Genomic DNA, 21,965 nt, shown 5'->3' on the forward strand with positions numbered 1-21,965 from the left:
CCCCACCAGCAGCCCCTACCCCACTCCTCCTCCTCTCCGTCCCCTGAGCACACGTCCCCGGGCGGGAAATGCTGGGAGGTAGATGGAGGAGGTTCCTGCTCCTCCGCCTACCTCCCAGCATTTCCTGCCTGGCCACCGCCAAACTGCTGTTTGGCAATGTTAGCACGCTCCAGGAGGGGGAGAGGAGTGGGAATGTGGCGCGCTCAAGGGAGGAGGCGGGGGCCAGCACGGGGATTTGAGGAAGGAGTTGGAATATTGTCAGAGAGGGGGCAGAGTTGGGGTGGGGACTTTGGGGAAGGGGTTGGAATGGGGGGCGGGAAGAGGCGGGGCAGGGCTGGGAGTAGCGGGGGAGTTGAGCACCCACGGAAAAGAGGGGAAGTTGGACTCCTATGACCTCAGCCATCCCTTTCTAAGGAGCCCATTGACTGTTCTGCACTGGAGCCTGGAATTGCTGTTGGTGGGCCTGACTCTGGCAATTCCTTTGGGCGGGGGCCACAACCTGGTTACCCTTTTCTTAAATGATTGATGGGCTAAGTGTTATTTAATAGCGCCCAACGCCAAACTTGTAGATAACGTAACTGGCATCTAAAAACTTAGGGTAACAGCAGCAGCAAAGCGGTAGCAACAACGGCAGCCTGATTACCAATATTATTAGACAGAGCAGAAGGACCCTAGACAAGTCAGAGGGATTATAGGAGGAGTGATTTTCTGTTAAGGAATGACTGGGTATGCCTGTAAATAAATCTGGATGCCTGTGTCTGAGTGCAAGCCACCCCCACCCATTCTGTCACCATTTGGTCAGCGCTTACAGGATGTTAGTGTTAAATAATAAATGCTTTCTTAATATGTAATGTTAGGTATTACATTGTAACTGCATATAGTCTGTGTATTTTTTTTATTCTCCTGTGCTGCTTTGGTACATGATTTCTAAATGAAAAATAATTGTATTCTATGATGTCTTATAGATTATAGTGTTTTTTCTTGCTTCATTGAATGTATTGTAACTGATTATTTCTTTTAAATAAATGATACTTTGTTTCTGAAGAATTATTGCTTGAATGTCAATCCTTTAAGCAGACAGCTTTATCAGTATCCTCCCATGGGTTAGCAGAATTAGTCTGCTCTGGGAAGTCCTCTGTAGGTTAGAGACAAACCCCCTGGTAAAACCCTGGCAATTCCTCTAAGGTGAGCCACCCCTTATTACCCATTTGGGCGGAGTAAATTGACCATCAATTTATGGTTACAGGCAAGCCAGTACTGAGGGTGCCTTGGGTACAAATAGTGGGATAAGACAGTCAGGTGGCAAAATTTGCAGGTGATACAAAATTACTCTAGATAAGACCTAAGCTGGCTGAAGAATTCCAAAGGGATGTCACAAAACTGGGTGACTGGGCAACAAAATGGCAGACGAAATTCATATTGATAAATACAAAGTAATGCACATTAAATGAAGGGGTCTAAATTCTTTCTTATCAATCAAGAAAGAGATCCTAGAGTCATCGATAATTCTCTGAAAACATCCGCTCGATGTGCAGCGGCAGTCCAAAAAAGCTAACAGAATGTTGGGAAACATTAGGAAAGGGATAGATAATGAGAGAGTATCATAATGCTGCTATATAAATCCACAGTATGGCCACACCTTGAATTCTGCATGCAGTTTTGGTTGCTTGATCTCAGAAAAGATATATCAGAACTGGAAAAATAAAAAGACAGAAGGGCAACAATAATGATGAGGGGTATGGAACAGCTTTCATATGAGGAGAGATTAAAAGGAATGGGACTACTCAGCTTAGAAAAGAGATGACTAAGGGGGGATATGATAAAGGTCTATAAAATCATGAATGGTGTGAAGAAAATGAATAGGTAAGTGTAATTTACCACTTCACATAACACAAGGACTAGCAGTCACCTAATGAAATTAATAGACAGCAGGTTTAAAACTAACATAAGGAAGTACTTGTTCACACAATGCACGGTCAACCTGTGAAACTCATTGCCAGGGGATGTTGTGAAAGCCAAAAATATAACTGGGTTAAATAACTAATAAGTTGTGGAGGATAGGTCCATCAATGGCTATTAGTCAAGCTGATCAGAACACAATCCTATGCTCTGGGTGTCCCTAGCCCCTGTCTCCCAGAAGTTGGGAGTGGATGACAAGTGATGGATCATTTGATAATTGCCCTGTTCTGTTCATTCCCTCTGAAGCATCTGGCACTGGCCACTGTCGGAAGACAGGATACTGGGCTAGATGGACCACTGGTCTGATCCAGTATGGCCATTTTTATATTCTTATGACATATACGGAAACAGTTCTGTTTTTTGTTATCCCTGCCACTACAAATTTACTGGCACTTGTGTTGGTTCTAAATTCCCAGGCAAAAATGTTGTGAATATCTATCAATTACTTAAAATAAGAGATCTTTAACAATGCAGTCGTCTTAAAAAACGGCACACACATGACAAGTCCTGGAAATGGAGAGATAATTTTTAGGTTCACAATTGTTAGAACATACAGAAAGGTATAGTTAAGGCCACCAAAATGACCTAGCATTACTCCCATCTTTCACAGATCTGCCACCACCAGCAATTACTGCACCTTGTTTATAAGACAGACATTTTGATGAAGGACACTTGAGGAAAGATATTTTGGTACAAGTTTAAAGAAGTTCACAGCTTTGGCCTATGAATTTCTTAAATACATTAAATCTACTTTGTGCATAATTTGCTGCTTGAATGGAGAAACTATTGGCTTTGGTTTTGTACATAATGTAACTGTTATGCTTGTAGTTCCCCGTTCTTCCTACCCTGCGCTCTTATCCTGTAAGATGTCTAATTTTTCATCTGGATTTAAGAGATTTATGGCTCTGTGTTTATATTATGTCTCCCATTTTAACACTTTTACCTTATGAACCCGGCCAATGGGAGCTGTGGGAAGCAGCGTCTGCAGGCGAAGAGGCTGCAGGAACTTGCTGGCTGCCGCTTCCCATAGCTCCCATTGGCCAGGAACAGAGAACTGCAGACACTGGGAGCTGCAGGGGTCAGTGCCTATGGATGCTGAATGTCAGCAAAATGTCTCTCAGCCCGCAATCAGATTACCCTGATGGGCTGCAGGTTGCCCACTGTTATAAACCCTGCATATCTTGGGGAATTGTCTTGAATAACCCACCATCCTGACGTAAAATATTCTTTTCTGACCACTGGGAGAGAGCTAATGTAGGGGGAAAATACAATGGATATATTTCTGGAATGGTCACTATACTGCTAAATTGCTGCTTTTTTCAGAATCAAAAGATGTTAAAGAAAATTGGAGTTTCTAGTCCTAGCTATTCAAAATCCAAACCACTGTGAAGTAATAGTTCAGGAAGTGAGATTGTAGTGAGAGATTCTGCTTTGAATGTTCTAAAATACTTTGCAGCACCTTGCTAGAGGCTTACAGAAAACCCTTGGACGGAGTTTAACAATACTGAAAAATTCACTTCTTCCAACTGATATAATTAATGTGGTGACAGTATCAGGACACTTTGGTTTGCATAACATAGTAATTAGTTTTAAGATTAAGGCTCTAAGTAGAAATTAACGATAGTTTAAATTTAGAAAATCCAACATGGTTGATCAAAATGGCAGGGATGGGGATGACATAGTTCAAATTTAGGTAGGGGACAGTTCCAGCAAACAAGACGGTGTTAGAGGGAGGAACTTAAAAAGGTCTAGAATTTAAGATGGCATCAGGGGAGGAGCTTTCCTACCTAAAAATAAGTATAATGTCATGGGAAAGAGCTGAAAAGCTACAAGCTGATTGGCTGAGAGAGCAACTAGTATACAAGACCAATAGCTAGCAGGCTGAGACTGTAGTGGGTTTGACAGCAGGCTGAGATTATAGGAGGCTTTCAGCTAACAGGCTGAAAGTAGTGGGTTTGAGGCTTTGCATAAGAATAGAAGCTGCCTGAAAAGAAAAATTGAACATCCTGAAAAGCAGCTACCTGAAAACCAACCACCTAGAAAAACAGCAGCAGCAAAATTCTAAAGTTGCCAGGACAATGAGCAACTGCCTGCTAGCAGCTACCTTGCCAATAGCAACAGAAAAGCAGCAACCATCATCGCATCCGCAGCCCAACTGAGCAACTGCACAGCTGTCGAGCCCATACTTCTGGAAATCAGACAGAGCAGAAGGACCAATTAGACAGGTCAGAGGGAAATTCTGAATAAAAAGTTCTGAATAAAAAGTCTGATCTTCTTTTCTCCCTATTATTTAAGAGCATATAGGTTTGTTTGTAAATAAAGCTGGATGCCTGCATCTTGAGTGAGATCTCCCCACCCGTCTTGTAACTACTTGGCCTGTGCTTACAGGATGTTAAATGTTTAACGTTAAGGGTTAATGTTGATGTCAAGTAAATGTTTATTTTTAATGTGAATACGGTAATGTTTTTTTATATGTGTACAGAGGTCACATATACCACATAGTATTAAGTACAGGGTTAAACTGTATCACTAAGCTAAAAGCCTTTTGTGTATATGGTAAACTCTATGTCCATGTTACATTGAAACTACTGTATTTCCTGTATGTGATAGTTATCCTATATAATCTGTGTCTTTCTTTTCGTTGCATCACTTCTTTTAAATGTAATTCTATTGCATTTTACTCTAGTCTATGTATTCTCTCTTGCTTCATTAAATAAATTGAAATAACCACTTATTTCTTTAAATAAATAAACTCTTTTGTTTTTGAAGAATTACTGCTTGTGTGTCTATCCTTGAGTGGAAGGCTGTATCTGTGTCCTTTCAGGGGTTAGCAAGACTAGCTTTCTCTGGGGAGCCCTCTGCGGGTCTGAGACAAGCCCCCTGGTAACATCCTGACAATTCTTTTAGGGCAACCACAACCTTGTTACCCTTCTGTTAAATTAAAAGTGCTGTCATAGGCTAACATATTTGGCGTCTAAAATTTTAGGGTAAAAAGATCACTTCATTCTTGAACCCTCAGATCTTCCAAATAATTTAATTTACCTTAACCATTCCAGAAAAATTCTAGCCTTCCGTAACATCAATTATGAAATTAAAGGCTCATAATGGAAGGCAATCCCAATCTCTAAGGATGGGAAGACTACCATCTCTACATATTTATCCATTGGATTGTTAAGTGACATACTTCCAGAAATATCTCCATTTTTTCCAGTGTTTTTTTGCTAGACTTCCACCGCACAGCTGGAAGGTGAGTATGAAAGGCATCTTGATCTAATTTAAATTTATATACTGAGTTATCTTCAGGAAGATTCCATATCCAGCTAGTAAATATTCCCTGAGGAATTACACCAGTACAAAATAAATCTTAATACTGTTGTCAAATGCTAAAAATTGGAAGTACGGTGAGCCAAGCCCATAGACAGTTGGGTATACAAATAACATCCCACTTTAGTCTTGGACAATTAATTCCATAGACAGATGTGCTCACCATTTAATTTCCTTAAACTATTTGGTAATTTAATGGGAAGCAATGAGGTCATCGAGAGAAAACTTAATAAGGACACCATTTTGCAATACTAATCCTGTCCAACTAAGATCTACATTTGCCTCCTGCTTCAAATCCCCAAATACCTTCTTCAGAACAGAATATAGTTATGTTTGAACAGTGTGTCACACCTAGTGGGGACATTAATCAAAATATTCTATGATTAAAACTATGTCAGGCAAATTTTAAACTTATCAAGAAGCAAATAATCAAGACACAGCAATAAGAGGATCTGGGGAAGTTAATGGGACAGCCTGACTGAACTCTATTTTCTCTTGGACACAAATTAATGCAGAAATAGGTTTGTGGGTCAGAGCTAGAAATTCCAGCAAATCACCTACTGATGGAGGTCTGCATGTTTCTATTTCTCTTGACAAACCTGGTCAAAAGTTCACACAGCAGAATGGAAGGAACCATGCCTACAGTGAGAGAGAGGGTAGTGTTGCCTAGATCCCCACACCAGTTTGAAGGCTTGAACTCTGAACCCACTCATTTTCTCTTGCTTCAGCTGCTCTTCATCAGGATGAACAGCTAACTTTGAGGTCTTTGGCCCAAGAAGGTGGACGTAGTGAATAGCCAGCTTTCTCTGCTGCTGCTTGCCTCTGAAAGGGATGTTGTAAAACTTCCTGCAGGAGATGAACCTAGAAACAATTAAAATTGAGAAGCCATTCCACACAAACTTGTTTTGTAGATTCCCTGGGGCAAAACATACTAAGCGTTGAACTCACTCAAGGAATTACTCCTCTAACTGCTTATTACTACTACTATTGGAGAGGAGTACCGGTCAAAAGTGTTATGAACACAACACTAATTTCATTAGCTCCATAAATGTAATTAGTATGTAAGTAGACAGTTTTACCTCTGAAAAGTCATTCATTTTAGCTTTTTGTACTGCTGATTCTGCCATCCAATTCCTAAGTACATATCTAGGATTGACAGCTGAAATCAAAGGAAAATCCAGTTGAATTCGGTTATAAAGAGTTGAATAATTTATAAACTATAAACACCATAAAAAAATCAATCCATATTTCTTGATTAATAACCTAGTAAACCTATCCAGACTGGTTAATAATTAAATCACGCAGTATTTTAATATCATGTGCCGCAAAGAGCCGCAGGAGACACATTAAAGAGCCACTTGCTGCTCACGGGCTGCAGTCTGAATATCCCTGGCCTAGGTACTAGCTGAAAACAAACCAAGATGGGACAGAGAGGCATACTTCTTTATTTCAAAGGAGAAGATACTGCTTAAGGACAATACATGAAAATACACAATGTTAAGCTATGGGAGCTCTTGCCAGCATTGTTCTAGGAGCTCAGACTAGGCCAAGAGCAATGCTCTATTACATATAGGGAGGGAAAATTAATTCCATTTCACAGAGGATTTCAAAATTGTTTCAATGATTTCAAAACTAAATTTGCCCTGGTAGGCTTAAGGGGAGTCAGGAGCACCAGCTGAGTCCAGAGCCTCAGAACTTGGGAGCCAGCACTCCTGGGGCTTACAGGGTACATCCATACTTGAATAAAAGACCTGTGGCATAGCCACGGCTGGCCTGGGTCAGCTGACTCAGGCTTGCGGAGCTAACAATTGCTGTGAAAACATTCAGACTCAGGCTGGAGCCCAGGCTCTGGGACCCTCCTACCTTGTGGGCAATTTTTAGCCCCACAGCCTGAGCCCTGTGAGCTGGAGTCAACAGACCCAGGCCAGTCATGGGTGTTTAACTGCTGAACAGACATATGCCATAATGTCTTGGCTCCTGCTCAGCTCACCAGGCGGGCTGCCAAAGAGGAGGGTGGGCAGACTGATAGGGTATCAGGCAGGTTCCATCAAAGCCCTGCCTGAGTTACACTGAACCTTGGTTGAAACTGAACTGTCTCTGCAAAACATTTCAACAAATCTGCATTCTCCAGTGGAAAAAAAGTTCTGTTGGAGAATTTCTGTAGTCCTGATCCATAACTGGGACTTCTAGCCCTTGCTGCAACACAAATAATAATTATAATAAAAACTTTCTGCAACATTATTGACTGTTATTTAACATTAATCTTCTAAAAGCACATGTAAAATAACAACTATCCCTTAAAATAGATAAAACTTCAGCTAGAACAGGGGGATCCAAAATACAAAGGTCAAAATAATCATGGTCAACACCCCAGCAGTAGTGGGAATTTGTGCCAAACCTAGTTTTTTAAATCTTATTGATAAGCCACAATCTAATCTCCTTCTATTTTTCACTGGACTCAATGAAAGCTTCCGGAAACAAGTACCTGATCAATATCTCACAAAGGACTATGGCTACCAGCTGCAAATGCAATTACACATGTGAATAAAACTTTCATCCAACAGCTCCCAAAGTAGCATGGTAACTAAAGATGAAGCCTACAATACTTTTGGTGCAAAGTAAGATCAGATCCCCTATTGACTGTGTACCATCTGTGCCTCAAGACTTTCAATAGTTCAAGGTCCTCGATATGCAAACTTTTCACAGATTTCACTGTGGAGCCACAAAATGGCCAGGCAAAATCTCTCTCTAAAGAAGGACCTCATGATCTGGCTCTCAATATGTAAAAGCATAGCTGAAAAAGCAGCAGTAACAACAGTGAATAATCTAAAAAAAAACATTTCTCCCACAGGGCTCGATCAAGCATACAATGTATAATATGCCTAAACAAATGAATGGTTGTCATATTTAGTAATTTTGATGCTCATAACTTTAACATTATTAATTGTTAACATTTAAAAAAAAGCCCTTCCTTTCCTAGTGAAAGCAAGCAGAGAACAACTATGCCCACTACTAATGGAAATAGTCAAAGCCTCCTTCAGGGAACCATACCTACCACACTCTTTCAAAAACACAAAGTTTGCCTAATCCTCAAGAAGCCATCATTTGACTGTGAAGACCTCTCCAACTATTGTCCCATCTGTAACTTCCCATTCATGAACAAAATAGTAACCACCAAGTTCCAACACGTGACAACAGCTAACATGCTGGATGCCTCCCAAAGGCTCAGACCAGGGCACAACACAGAGACAGCTCTAGTGGCACTCAAAGACAACCTTCATATGGCCACAGACAGTTAAGATCTCCAGGCTCATGCTGCTAGACCTCTCCACAGCTTTTGACAGAGTGGGCCATGTGGTATTGTTAACCAGCCTACATGATATAGCAGGGACAGATGGTCAAACACTACAGTGGCTCCAATCATTCCTCTCCAGCAGAATTCCAAGGGTGGTGATGATGATGAACTGGCTCCTCTCCAAAGACCCTCACCTCCCTCCCTGCAGGGATCCATACTATCTCTTCTTCTTTCCAATGTCTTCCAGACAACTGGCGGAGATAGCGAGGTGTCATGGGCTCAGCTGTGAACTATATATCTCATTCTCATCTGATGCAATCACCACCACTATTATGACAACACAATGCCTGCAAAGCGTCAGCTCTTAGGTGAAGAGAGGCTGGCAAGCGGAACTAAGGCAAGACCGATGTGATGCTAACTGGAGAAGGGAAATACTTTGATGAACTAACCATGACACTGTTTTCACCTTCCACTCAAAGCATACTGCCTCCATTTACCAAATAAGTGTCAAGCCTCAGGATTCAGTTTGACATCTCACTAAGCATGGATGACCTGGTAGCATCAGTATCTAAAACTACCTTCTTTTACTTCCAGCTTCAATGAAACATTGCTTTTTCCTTGAGGATAAGGACTTTGCCACAGCGATCCATGCACTTGTCTCCTCCAGGCTGGATTACTGTAATTTACTGTATCTGAAGTAGAATGTGGAAACAATGCACAAACTCCAGCTCATACATAATACAGTTGCACAACTCCTTCACAGGACAGGCCATAATGAGCACATCAGGCCTATGATTAAACCCCTCCACTGGCTCCCAAACAGCTTCTCATATCAGTTTAATGCTTTGGTCCTAATCCTCAAAGCCGTTAATGTAGCTGGGACCTGGTCTATTAAAGAATGAATTTTGACCTAATATACTAACTGATGAGACAGTGGCACTCCTCTGGAACAAGGTAGATTACCAAGGCCAGGACACATGAAAGTTGAGGAGATATGGCTACTGAATAGACATTCAGAGGAGATTAGGCAAATTCAGAGTCTGACTGTCTTTAGGAAATGCTGCAAAATCTTCCTCTTTGAAAGGTCTTTCCATATATGATATTCACAACACTGAACCACCCCCTTCTATGAAAAAAAGGTAAGTTAATAAAGTCCAAACAATCAGAACCACAAATCCTACCCCAGTAGAGATTTTACCTTGAAAAGAAAAAAGTGACAAAGACTCCATGAAGTGCACTACAGATTTCGGTATTGCTAATGATTTTATATAGATGGCGCTCAGATATATTACTCCTGGGGGAATTTTGCGCCACTGCGCATGTGCAGAATTCACGTCCCCCGGATTTTTTTCTCCGCAGAATAGAGATTCTGGTGGAGAGATGCTGCAGTTACACTTTTCGTCCACCAGGGGTTGCTGTGGTGCCAGGAGAGAGGGCAGCCAGCCAGAGAGGCTGCATTCCTCACAGCAGGACCAGGTGAGGAGGCACTGGACAAACAGAGTGGGGCACACAGAGCTGCTAGGCGGTCACGGATTGGAATTCAGAAGGGCTGGGGGCAGCAACTCAGGAGCTAGTGGAGTGACAACGTTGAGCCAGGGGCTGAATGGGAGGTGGGCTGCATGGCCACAAGGGGACAGGGGGTATGGGGCTGCAGGGCCACATGGGGATGGGTGAGGGAGGCTGCAGGACACATATGGCAAAGGGTAGGGGTGTGCAGGGACACACAAGGACGGGGCAGATGTGCCTGACTGAATAGCAGAAGCTAGAGATCAGCCAGGGTCTGCATGGGGGAAGCTCCCCAATTCCCTAATAATTCCTCCCCCACCCAAAAAACCTTTTCCATACTTCTCTCACCCACACCCAAAAACCCTCCTGGTTCACGCCCAGGTTTCTTCCCTCTCCCTCAGCTCCTCCAAGCCCTCAAGCCTTTGCACTGCTTCTGAGGAATGCAGGAAATGCATTTCTGTATTGTACTTTAAATGAAAGTTCTGTATTAATATGCCTAGTAAGGAATCTATTTGTCAAAAACACATTTCCTGAATCTTTTTTTTGGTCTGTATTGTTACAGACATACTTGCTGACAGATAAGTTGAAATAAATTACCGAAATAATTAAAACTGGTCTGATTATATTGTGTTATTTTTAAGAATAAAATATGTATAATTTTGCAAAATTGTAAAGTATTATGTGCAGAATTTTTAATTTTTGGCACAGAATTCCCCCAGGAGTAATATATGATGATAAGCAGCAGTATAAAACTATGCTAGTATAAGAAATGATTATATGATTTTAGTAATTGCATGTTGATTAGGAAATAATAAAGTTTTGTCAGTATTGCTAGGTCATCTTTAAACAATGCATAAATGAGATTTCAATATTATGTACACAACAGAAATTGATCTTTTGATATAAAATGGTATTGCAGTTATAATGTTAAATTTCTGCAGAAAAGGACCTAGGGGTGACAGTGGACGAGAAGCTGGATATGAGTCAGCAGTGTGCCCTTGTTGCCAAGAAGGCCAATGGCATTTTGGGATGTATAAGTAGGGGCATAGCGAGCAGATCGAGGGACGTGATCGTTCCCCTCTATTCGACATTGGTGAGGCCTCATCTGGAGTACTGTGTCCAGTTTTGGGCCCCACACTTCAAGAAGGATGTGGATAAATTGGAGAGAGTCCAGCGAAGGGCAACAAAAATGATTAGGGGACTGGAACACATGAGTTATGAGGAGAGGCTGAGGGAGCTGGGATTGTTTAGCCTGCAGAAGAGAAGAATGAGGGGGGATTTGATAGCTGCTTTCAACTACCTGAAAGGGGGTTCCAAAGAGGATGGCTCTAGACTGTTCTCAATGGTAGCAGATGACAGAACGAGGAGTAATGGTCTCAAGTTGCAGTGGGGGAGGTTTAGATTGGATATTAGGAAAAACTTTTTCACTAAGAGGGTGGTGAAACACTGGAATGCGTTACCTAGGGAGGTGGTAGAATCTCCTTCCTTAGAGGTTTTTAAGGTCAGGCTTGACAAAGCCCTGGCTGGGATGATTTAACTGGGAATTGGTCCTGCTTTGAGCAGGGGGTTGGACTAGATGACCTTCTGGGGTCCCTTCCAACCCTGATATTCTATGATTCTATGATTCTATGAAATTGAAGTCTAGTGAGAAAGAGTGATGAATGTGGTCTAGTGATGATCAGGAGCTGCAAGCTAGGATTCCTGGGGTCAACCATTGGCCTGCTAAACCCAGGGTTATGAGTTCAATCCTTGAGGGGGCCATTTGGGGCAAAAATTGGGGATTGGTCCTGCTTTGAGCAGCGGGTTGGACTAGATGACCTCCTGAGGTCCCTTCCAACCCTGATATTCTATGATTCTATGAGCTAACTATCAACTCCACCCACTGATTCATTCTGGAGCTTTGAGCTAGTCATTTAAATTATGTGCCTCAGTTTCCCCCAAGTGATGTGGATAATCACAATCATAACAAATACTAACAACATTTACCCTATCTCACAAGTGAAGCTTGATGATTATTAATGTACTTGTAAAGTGATTTGAGATCCTTATATAAAAGGGGCAATAGTAGCAGTAGTAGTAAAAGTACTGATATTTCTGAAATAAATACTATTTTCCTTAAGAGTTAAGATTTCATACAGATATTGAAAATCCCACTTATAATGCTCCGATGTAGATTTACTTGTTGAGTTATATTTTTAGGTGCCAGTTTACCTCTCCAATACCTATGTGTTAGTAATAGGACTATTCTAAATTCGGGGTGACAGGAGCACTGAATCTAGCTCAGAATCAAAGTAAAGTCCACTATTTGATATCTCAGATACCAGGCTGGATTCTCTTAGGCTGCATCTGCATCTGCTTCTACCTGCCCTTGCCAGGGTTGAATTCCATCCAGAGGACAGTTCAAGTTCCTTGCTGGTGCAGAGATATGCAATTTAGTCCTCTCTCTGAACCAGCAGAAGTGATTTCAGTCCTTTATCTCAAACACAGTGGTAAACTTTCATTCCTACCAGTCAATTTACATTCAGAAGACTGCCCCCACAGTGGAAAGGGTTAGAGACTTCAGATTTTTAAATGAAAACTTAAATTAGTCTTGGCTTTCAGGGAATGTAAAAAACAGAGGAAATGTGGATTCCACATCCATGGTCACAAAAGCCAGCTATGTACATTTCTGATTTCTACTTCATTTTATGGAGACTGTTGGGGGAAAGGGATAAAAGCAAGTTTTAAAAAAACAGAATGTTTTTTGTTTCAACATGTTCAAAGCCTTTTTGTACAAAAATAGCAACTGGTTTGGTACTGCATCTTAATACCTGCTCAACAGAAAAAATGGTGCAGAAAAGTAAATTGTACTTCACAAGTTCTAGATAAGCATTCATAGAGAATTATATTTGGCTTTAATCAAATAATGTAATGCAGAACAATGTGATGTATCTTGACCTTTGAAAGATTAGAAACCAATTAATAATGTTTGTTCATTAATATCTTTCACTTAGATTAAACTGCCACAGCAACAGGATGAGATTAGTTGTTCACATTCTAAGTAATTATGAAGAGATACTTTAAATTAAAGTAACTGAAACTGTGATAATTTACACAAGGAAAAAGTCTGAAGGGGCAAGGTGGATCATTTTAATTTAATTAATGTAAACACAGTATAGAAGGAGTGAAAACATTAACCGCTGAAGGAATAAAGCTTTATTTTAAGCCATGAACATCATGACCATTTGTTCAATTGAAGTATGTATATACAGTTCTGTTAGGATACATTTAGCCAGATTCAGGTCTCAATTACACTGGTATAAATCTGAAGTAATTCTATTGAAGTTTAACAGAATTACTCCAAATGTACAGCAGTGTAACTGAGACCAAAATCTGGCCCTTGTTTCTTTTTTTTCATAAAAATATGGTACTTTTTAGTGCTCCTGAAAGGAAGGGGTGGATAGCCTTGAAGAACCATGTTTTGTGCAGCTAGGCACTACTTACAAGTGTGATAGTGCTTCTGAGTTGTTGGGGGATTTTGTTTGAATGAAATGAAAATGAAACAAATACAATTACCATGAAATACAATTACCCAGTCTCTCCCCTCAGACAAAAAAAAGCTGTACCTTGCACAGTACCCTAACAGTCACAGACTCAGGCTCTGTATAATCTGCAGGAAAGCAAATGTACATATTTCTATTCCCAGTGGACAATTTTGATACTTTCTTCAGACCAGTGACATGTCACAACCACAGTAATTATTTAATGGAATACCCAGTGCGTAGATAGCATACTTCTGTGAATAAACTGTTACCTAATGATTTCCAATCACCTGAAAAATTCTAAATTCTCCAATTGATGTACATACCTGTCATTCTTTTTCTTCTTGTACTGTCTGAATCACCCATGTTACTATATGTGGAAAACCAAACAAAAAATATTCATGAATTTTGTGCCCTTTAACTTCTCTTCTTGATACCACATTTCCCTCTTTTCCCTTTCATTATAGTTTCCTATCCTACTGTAAATAGAAAAAATCAATAATTCCATTAGTTGAACAGCAAGAATTTAACAAACATAACTGGCATATCTACTTTCCCTTTTATCCCTCTCCTAACATTTTCCCAAAACATCATTCATAAAGTATTCAATCTACATTTGTTTAGACTCTTGAAGTACATATACTCCCTCAAGGTTTCTCAGAAGATAATGCATCCAGTGCAAAGTGGCTGAGTTTAATTTCTGTACTGAATATATTCTAAATGCATTCCATTTGACATTGTTGACCTAATTTCCTAAACTGCATATGATCAAATGCAAACGGTAAATACTTATTCACTGGCATAAATGCCAAATTACAAATCTCACTGGACATTTACCAGTATCTCAGATTTGTAGCTGCAGCTATGGCAAATGTATGTGCAAATCAGGCACATAACTTTGCCATGCATTTGTGGGGTTTATTTACTTTTTTAAATATTTTGTTCTACTTCCACTGAAGTTAATAGGAGTTTTGCCATTGATTTCAATGGAAGCAGGATTAACCCCTAAGTGCAATTATACTCTGAAAAGTGACTATGAGAAAATGGCATTTTCTTTCTCAGCACATTTGCTCCCTGAGAATTGTATCTTTAAAGAGAATGAGAATTGTCTTGAGTTTAAAAATGTTTGATTTCTCATGTTTTGCCACTATCAGCCCTGCAGAGTCAACACAACTATGTAAGAGCAAACAGGGTTCTTTCTTGGCTTAGGAAAGAACAGAATTTTAGCTGGTTCCAACTGCGAAGCAGACACCTATGCAATCCATTGTCTTTCAGTTACACACTGAGTCACATCTGTGCAGTCCCCCATGTCCAAGGCAACAGGGTTGCATAAGTGTATATGAGAAGAGCACCTGACCAGAAGCGAGAGAACACAGCTTGACTTTCAAATCCCAGACTGAATTTGCTGGGTTGTCAATTTAAAAAACAAACATAATTGTAAAGTGAATAAATGTGCTATGGGATCACTGAGGGACACTAAATGCTGAACTCCGTAATGGCATTTTTACAAAGTCGTGTTTCAGACCAGACCAGATTGTAATTAGACAGAATAAATATACATTCCAGCAATGCAATTATCATGGCAGCTAGTGATATTTCCATGCACATAGGGAAAAATGGTATGTAAAAGTGTGCCCAGGAGCAATATATAGGATTGGCTAAAGACCACACAATATCTGACCCAGATCAGGATAAGATTAAGTTTACCCCACCTAAATTCCACTGCCAAACACACTCTTGTTATTTTTAATTTGAAACTGTATTTATCTTACCGTCCTAATCTTAAGAGGTATATAGTAACCCAGTCTGAAAAGAACTTGTGTTTAGCAAGGTCCTGCAGAGCCCAGAATTCCTAAATGAAAAAATACTGTTAATGACAGATACACTGCAGGTTGTTACTTACAAGCAACGAACAAAGTGAACAGATTTATAAAATATTCTAGGACATAAGCAGGGCAGAAAGAAGCCACAGTGCTTGGCCCTTAACTTTTATTTAGTGTGCTTGCTTTGTGCTTCATGCTAACCCAGAGAGATGCTACGAAGATATTTGTGCTCCCCGTATCTGAGCTTTGTGTGCCTCAAGTGAGGCCCCTTTATAAATCACTTCTTTTACAGAAAATACAACAGCTATTTAAAAATATTTGCGAGAGGGAAGGAAAATGAATGGGGGAAGAGGTGGTAGACAAAGAAAGAAAAGAGGAAACAGGGAAGGAAAGGGAGGAGAAAGAAGTCTGATAAAGGAACAAGATGAGAAAGGAGACTCAGGGCAGCCACTTCAGGGATGCAAAGTAGCCATAAATCAGGTTTCATGAGCTGGTTAAACTGTGTTTAGTTGCTTTGCATTGGCTGTGTGGGACAAAAAAGCCAGCAAAAATGGATAAACATTATAGAAACAGACTAAGAGGAAACAAGCACAGATGTGCATAAAGGAAGAGATACACCACAGTACATGAGAGAAGGAAACAAAGAGTGAAACAAAGAAAGGGAAGTGAAAAGAAAGAAAAACAAGGGAGTCCGGGAAAGTGACTGGGTAGGACTAGCTTGAGCAACCAGCTTGTGGATAGAAGGAGAATGTGAAAGTCCAGTATTCCTACATGATGGATGAGAGAATAAATGGCTTTAGCGGGAGAAAAGAGATATTCCTAGTTGAGAATACAATGGTGTTAAGTTGCTGTTCTTGCAATATTCCTGCTGGGTTTTGGCATGTGTTTATATTGGTTTATGGGTGCATCTGGAGGGAAATATGCGAGTGGTCTTCTGGTTTTTAAGAACATACCTTGCCACTGGCAAAGCATTCTTGCATAGAAAAACTGTAGGTATGTTTACTTCTTATGTAAAATCCTTCTTTTCAAAAGTATGAATCTTTTAAACAGAATAAAATTACATTTGGTATTTCAAATCAGGTTTGGGGGATCAGAACTCCTGGGTTAAATTATCTTCTACCCTGAACAAAACACTTTATCCTTGACAAGCCTAAACTGACATGCTTGAAACAGTTTGTTCAGCTACTCAAACAGCAACAGCCCAAATAAGGGCTGCAGAAGTCCGTCGGCCTGGTGAAGGGGTGTGTTTAGTACACAAGGAAAGGCGTGATCATGTAGCATTAGAATGTTGGCCTAGGACTTGCTGCCATAGATTTCCTGGGTCACCTTGGGCAAGACATTTAATCTCTCTGTGCCTCATTTAAATGGGGATTATAGCACTTTCCTACCTTACAAGTAGGGGGTGTGAGGATAAACATATTAAAGATTGTGAAGCAATCAGACACTATGGTAATGGGGGCCATATAAGTACCTCAGAGAGACAGACACAGCTAAACTGATTCAGCATCCTGGCCCCTCATAGAAGAGGAGATGCAGTAACCAAGAACACAACTGCAGCCCACAGCTGCTACTATAGCCTCAGGAGTGACTCCACTTCATGTTTGGGAGGATTCCATTGGCTAAGAGCCAGGGAGAGGTTTTGTCTCTTACTCTGCAGCTGACAAAGCTATTCTTGCTCTTACGTATACACACTTTTCTTTTCAGTCATCCCTTTGGTATACATGAGTCTCTCCAAAATAACAGTACTTTGCACATCTACAGCATTTGCCATCTGAGGCTGTCAAAGAGCTTTTCAAATATTAACAAATTAAACCTCAGAGCAACCCACTGAGGCAGGTATCCTGAATTTACAGATGAGGAAACGAAAAGCAGAGACTTTGGTTAAGATCATTTAAATGTCTGTGACATAGTTGGGAACAGAATCCATCTCTCCTGATTTTCACACTCAGCCTTATGCACAAGAGCATTTTGCCTCCCACAAAGATGCATTTGCCTCCCACAAAGATTTGCCTGTCCTGAGCTGGATTCAGAAGAGGAGCAAAAAGGTCAAAAGTTAAAGAGGGTCTATGAGTTTTTTCTGGACAAGACGATGTGTGCTCCCCACAAAGAAAAAGTACTATAAATAGCCACAGTAATCCTTTGTAAAGAAATGTGTTTCCTTTCAGATTTCCATGAGTCCCCTCTACTGTTTATTAGTTATTAAATTATTACTTGCTAAGCGTCCTCCACACAGTCAACATTTTAGTCAATCCTCCACTGTTGAGGACAGCATTAAATGCAGTCTATATTTTTCTACCTCATTTTACAGTTGTTAGATTGTTTTTACATGTTTTATTTTGTTATTTAGATCTGGAGGTTAGGCTCAGTTGAGTTATCAGTGGGATGGGACAGGACTGTGGGCTGGGCAGGGGACAGGGACAAAGATGAGTTCCCATGTTCTTAAGCTGTGATCAGGGCTAGTCCTAGGCCCACGTTGGGATTGGAGAGGGACCAGATGAGGGATGGGGCCATGGTGGGCCCAGGTTCAAATCACGGCTGGCGATGGCCCATGGGCCAGTTAGCATGAGATCTCAGGGCCAGTTAGATGGCCTAAATAAAAGCAGGGATTTAGGTTATCTGGGAGGCCACACTGGGGATGGCTCAGTACACACGTTAAGGTTAAATTTGAGCGTGACCTGATAAGCCCTAGCTAACATTACGTTTGGTGCCAGCACCATGGCCTGGGCTAGGCTCAGAGTGAACACTGGCTAGTAGCTCCAGGCTGGGTGCAGCCTGCTACATTGAAGTCAGGGTTAGGTAAACCCCAGTGGGCCCTGGTTACGGTTAAGGTTGATGCAGGCAAGTGGGAACAAGACTAGATTGGGGTGGGCCAATGGTCCCAAAGTCGGATCCAGGCTTAGTACTTATTGGTGGGCCCATGTTAGGTTAAGGTCGATGCTAATTTGTGGACCTAGACTAGAGTTTTGTTTATTACCAGTTTGTGGAGCTGGGCTAGGGTTAAACACACTAAATATCTCAGAGCCTTTTGGATTTTTAGTCTGTAGCTGCTGTTGTGAAAGTGGAATTTCCTGTATTTTGTCTTTGAAATATACCAGATTCCTGAATGCTTTGCTGCCATGGAAATAGATGGTGAAAGGCCTAAAATAGAACAGGCATCTCTAAAACAACAATTGTTTCACAAACTCCATCCTCTTCCTCACTAAGAAAAGCAGGTTTTGTGTAAACGATACTTAAAACAATCAACCTTGTTTTCATCACTTCAACATTCATTAAATACTTGATAACACTTAGCTCTCTCTGGTGTGTTACATATTCAAAGTTCTGTACAAACATTAATTAATCTAATTAAACTAAATTGAAATTTAATTATATTAGACTGATTTCTATGAAAGCCATAGCTACCTCCAAAACTAGCAGAAACCTTGTCAATATTATATATTACCTCAAATTACTATTTTGACTATTGTAAATCTTATGGGGATTTTTATTTGACTTTACATTTTTTTAAGAGAAAAAAAATATCAAGTCTGATCCTTAGCTGATGTAAATCAGTGCAGCTCCAGAGAAGACAACAAAGCTATGTCAGTTTATGTTAGCTGAGTATCTGATCTATTTTGTTGACTTCCAACCCTGAGACAGAGTGCAAGAAATGCTAATTTCCCCAACTATAGTGTGACCTTGTACTCCATACGTTTTATGGAAATATGCTTATGAATGTAAACACAATGTAACTGGAATATGCTTTATGCAAAAGGTCTCTTGTAAGGTATCATTACAAAGCTTATAATCTACTGAGTGTGTTCATCCTATTTGCATGAATGTACCATTCTTGTATCTGAAGCTAGAAATATGAAGTATTACGCTGAATTCCTATTGTAACTATAAAAGAAAAGGAGGACTTGTGGCACCTTAGAGACTAACCAATTTATTAGAGCATAAGCTTTCGTGAGCTACAGCTCACTTCCTCAGATGTGAGGAAGTGAGCTGTAGCTCACGAAAGCTTATGCTCTAATAAATTGGTTAGTCTCTAAGGTGCCACAAGTCCTCCTTTTCTTTTTGCGAATACAGACTAACACGGCTGCTACTCTGAAACCTATTGTAACTATGCAAAGTATGGGCCATTAATGGTGGCTTGGAATCTTGATGGCTCCCATTAACTTGGACAATTGGTTGTAAATGGCTCTGTTTACTTGTAGCCTTCCTGTGTGTCAGCCCAGGAAGAATAGAGGCCTGGGGTCTCACAGGGCATGTGAACATGTCACATGATACTGAAATCCATCTTAAACCTGGTGCTTTTCCATTTAGAAGGGTGGGAACCCAGAGAGAGACAAAGGATTCCTGTCTTGTGCCAAAGATATAAAAGGGGGTGGAAGAGAACAAAGGGGGCTGCAGTCATGAGAAAACCCCTAGTTACCACCTGAGCTGGAACTAATAAGAACTGTACCAGAGAAAGGATTGGGCCCAGACTAAGACGGAGTCTAGTCTGTGAAAGAAGCTTATTGGAACATCTCTGCTCACGGGCTGCAGTCTGAATATCCCTGGCCTAGGTACTAGCTGAAAACAAACCAAGATGGGACAGAGAGGCATACTTTTTTATTTCAAAGGAGAAGATACTGCTTAAGGACAATACATGAAAATACACAATGTTAAGCTATGGGAGCTCTTGCCAGCATTGTTCTAGGAGGTCTCTGTGACTGAACCTGTCACATATAGCCTATGCATTATAGAATCCAAATACTCCTTTTATTACATTTGCAAAATTAGTTGCCTATGCTGCACGTACACAGTATATGTGTGTTGTAGCAGATAACTGTATAATGTAAATGGCTAAATGAACATGCAGTAATCCATTTTGCACAGGAAACTGTTTTGCATGCATAATTACCTGTTTGCACCGATGTGCTCAACTCCCAATGAAGCTCACAGGAAGCACGCAAAATGTTTAAGGATTAGGACCATATTTTGCATACACAATTAATTACTTTTGAAAATTTAGACCTCAATCCAGTAAATATCTACACAGATGAGTAACTTCATGCATGTGAATAGTCCCACTGCACTGACATGGGATTACTTACATGGCGAGGTTACTCATCTTGTGCAGTAACTGGAGTTCTTTGAGATGCGTATCCCTATGGGTGCTCCACTTCAGGTGTGCTAACGCCCCTTGCACCTTTAATTGGAGATTTTTGGTAGTAGTGCCCATTCAGCCCACACATGCATCTTAAGCTTCCTCATGCCTCACTGCAAAGCTATATAGGGCTGTGCAGGCAAACAGTCCTTAGTTCCTTATGTACCATGAAGTCCCCAGAGGAAACTCCAAAGCAGAGGGGAAGGAGGGCGAGTAGAGGAGTACCCATAGGGGGACACATCTCACTGAACTCCAGTTATTGCATAAGGTGAGTAACCTCTTCTTCCTTGAGTAGTGTCCCTATAAGTGCTCCACTTCTGGTGACTACCAGCAGTAACCCCAGCTAGAGAGGGAGACTTTTGTGCCAAGTCCAAGATTGAAGACACCACAGCATTTCCAATTGCAGCATCTGATCATAAGGCTGGACCAGTGCATAATTCTTAGGAAAATTATGTACAGAAGACCAAGTGGCAGCTTTATACATTTCCAGAATAGGAACATTCTTGAAAAATGCCATAGAAGCAGACAGAGATCTCATGGAATGGGCCAACACCCTAGAAGGAGACTGTATATCTAAAGATTTATAGCACAATATGATACAATCAGAAATCCACATGGAGTGTCTGTGGGTGGAAATTGCTGAATCTTCGGATCTATCCACAATAGTCACAAACAGTCTGGGTTACTTCCCAAATGACTTGATTCTTTCCAGATAAAAGGCTACTGCCCTCCTAATGTCCAAAGTGTGTAAAATGACCTCTTCGTTGGACCGATGAGGCTTAGGGGGAAAAAACGGAAGGCGCATGATCTGGTTGATGTGAAATCCAGATGATATCCTGGGTACAAAATTTCGGTGTGTACATAACAAAACCTTGTCCTTGAAAAATACTGTAAATGGAGGATCTGCCATTAGAGTCCCCTACTTCTCCAATTCTGCGAGCAAAGGTAATAGCCACCAAAAAGGCTGTCTTCAAAGATAAATTAATGAGGAAAGAGGTTTAGCTCAAAGGCATAAGGCAGGGTTTTGGCAACCTTTCAAAAGTGTTGTGTCAAGTCTTCATTTATTCACTCTAATTTAAGGTTTCGTGTGCCAATAATACAGTTTAACGTTTTTAGAAGGTCTCTTTCTATAAGTCTAAAATATATAACTAAACTATTGTTGTATGTAAAGTAAATAAGGTTTTTAAAATGTTTAAGAAGCTTCATTTAAAATTATATTAAAATGCAGATCCCCCCGGACCGGTGGCCAGGACTCGGGCAGTGTGAGTGCCACTGAAAATCAGCTTGTGCGCCGCCCTTGGGTTGCCACAGGTTGCCTAGCCCTGGCATAAGGCATCTAAATACTAAATTCAAATCCCAGACAGGAGTGAGTTCCCTAACTTGGGAGAAAACGTTTCTTTGTCCCC

At 40.7% G+C, this 21,965-nt stretch overlaps 1 protein-coding gene across 1 annotated transcript in view; it reads right to left on the reverse strand.

The window, feature by feature from the left end:
* Nucleotides 1-1,636: 1,636 nt before the first annotated feature.
* LOC311515204 (protein adenylyltransferase SelO-like) overlaps nt 1,637-21,965 on the reverse strand; it is a 44,699-nt gene continuing 24,370 nt past the window's right edge. Inside the window, exons 17-20 of the mRNA XM_084618094.1 lie at nt 15,378-15,457; nt 13,932-13,975; nt 6,363-6,442; nt 1,637-6,144 (exon numbers count right to left, since the gene is read on the reverse strand). Of these exons, the coding sequence (XP_084474220.1) occupies nt 6,022-6,144; nt 6,363-6,442; nt 13,932-13,975; nt 15,378-15,457 (327 nt within the window). The 3' untranslated portion in view covers nt 1,637-6,021. The remainder of the gene's footprint in view (nt 6,145-6,362; nt 6,443-13,931; nt 13,976-15,377; nt 15,458-21,965) is intronic.

The sequence above is a fragment of the Lepidochelys olivacea genome, assembly GCF_965140295.1.
Source record: "Lepidochelys olivacea isolate rLepOli2 genome assembly, chromosome: 2".
NCBI lineage: Eukaryota > Metazoa > Chordata > Testudines > Cheloniidae > Lepidochelys > Lepidochelys olivacea.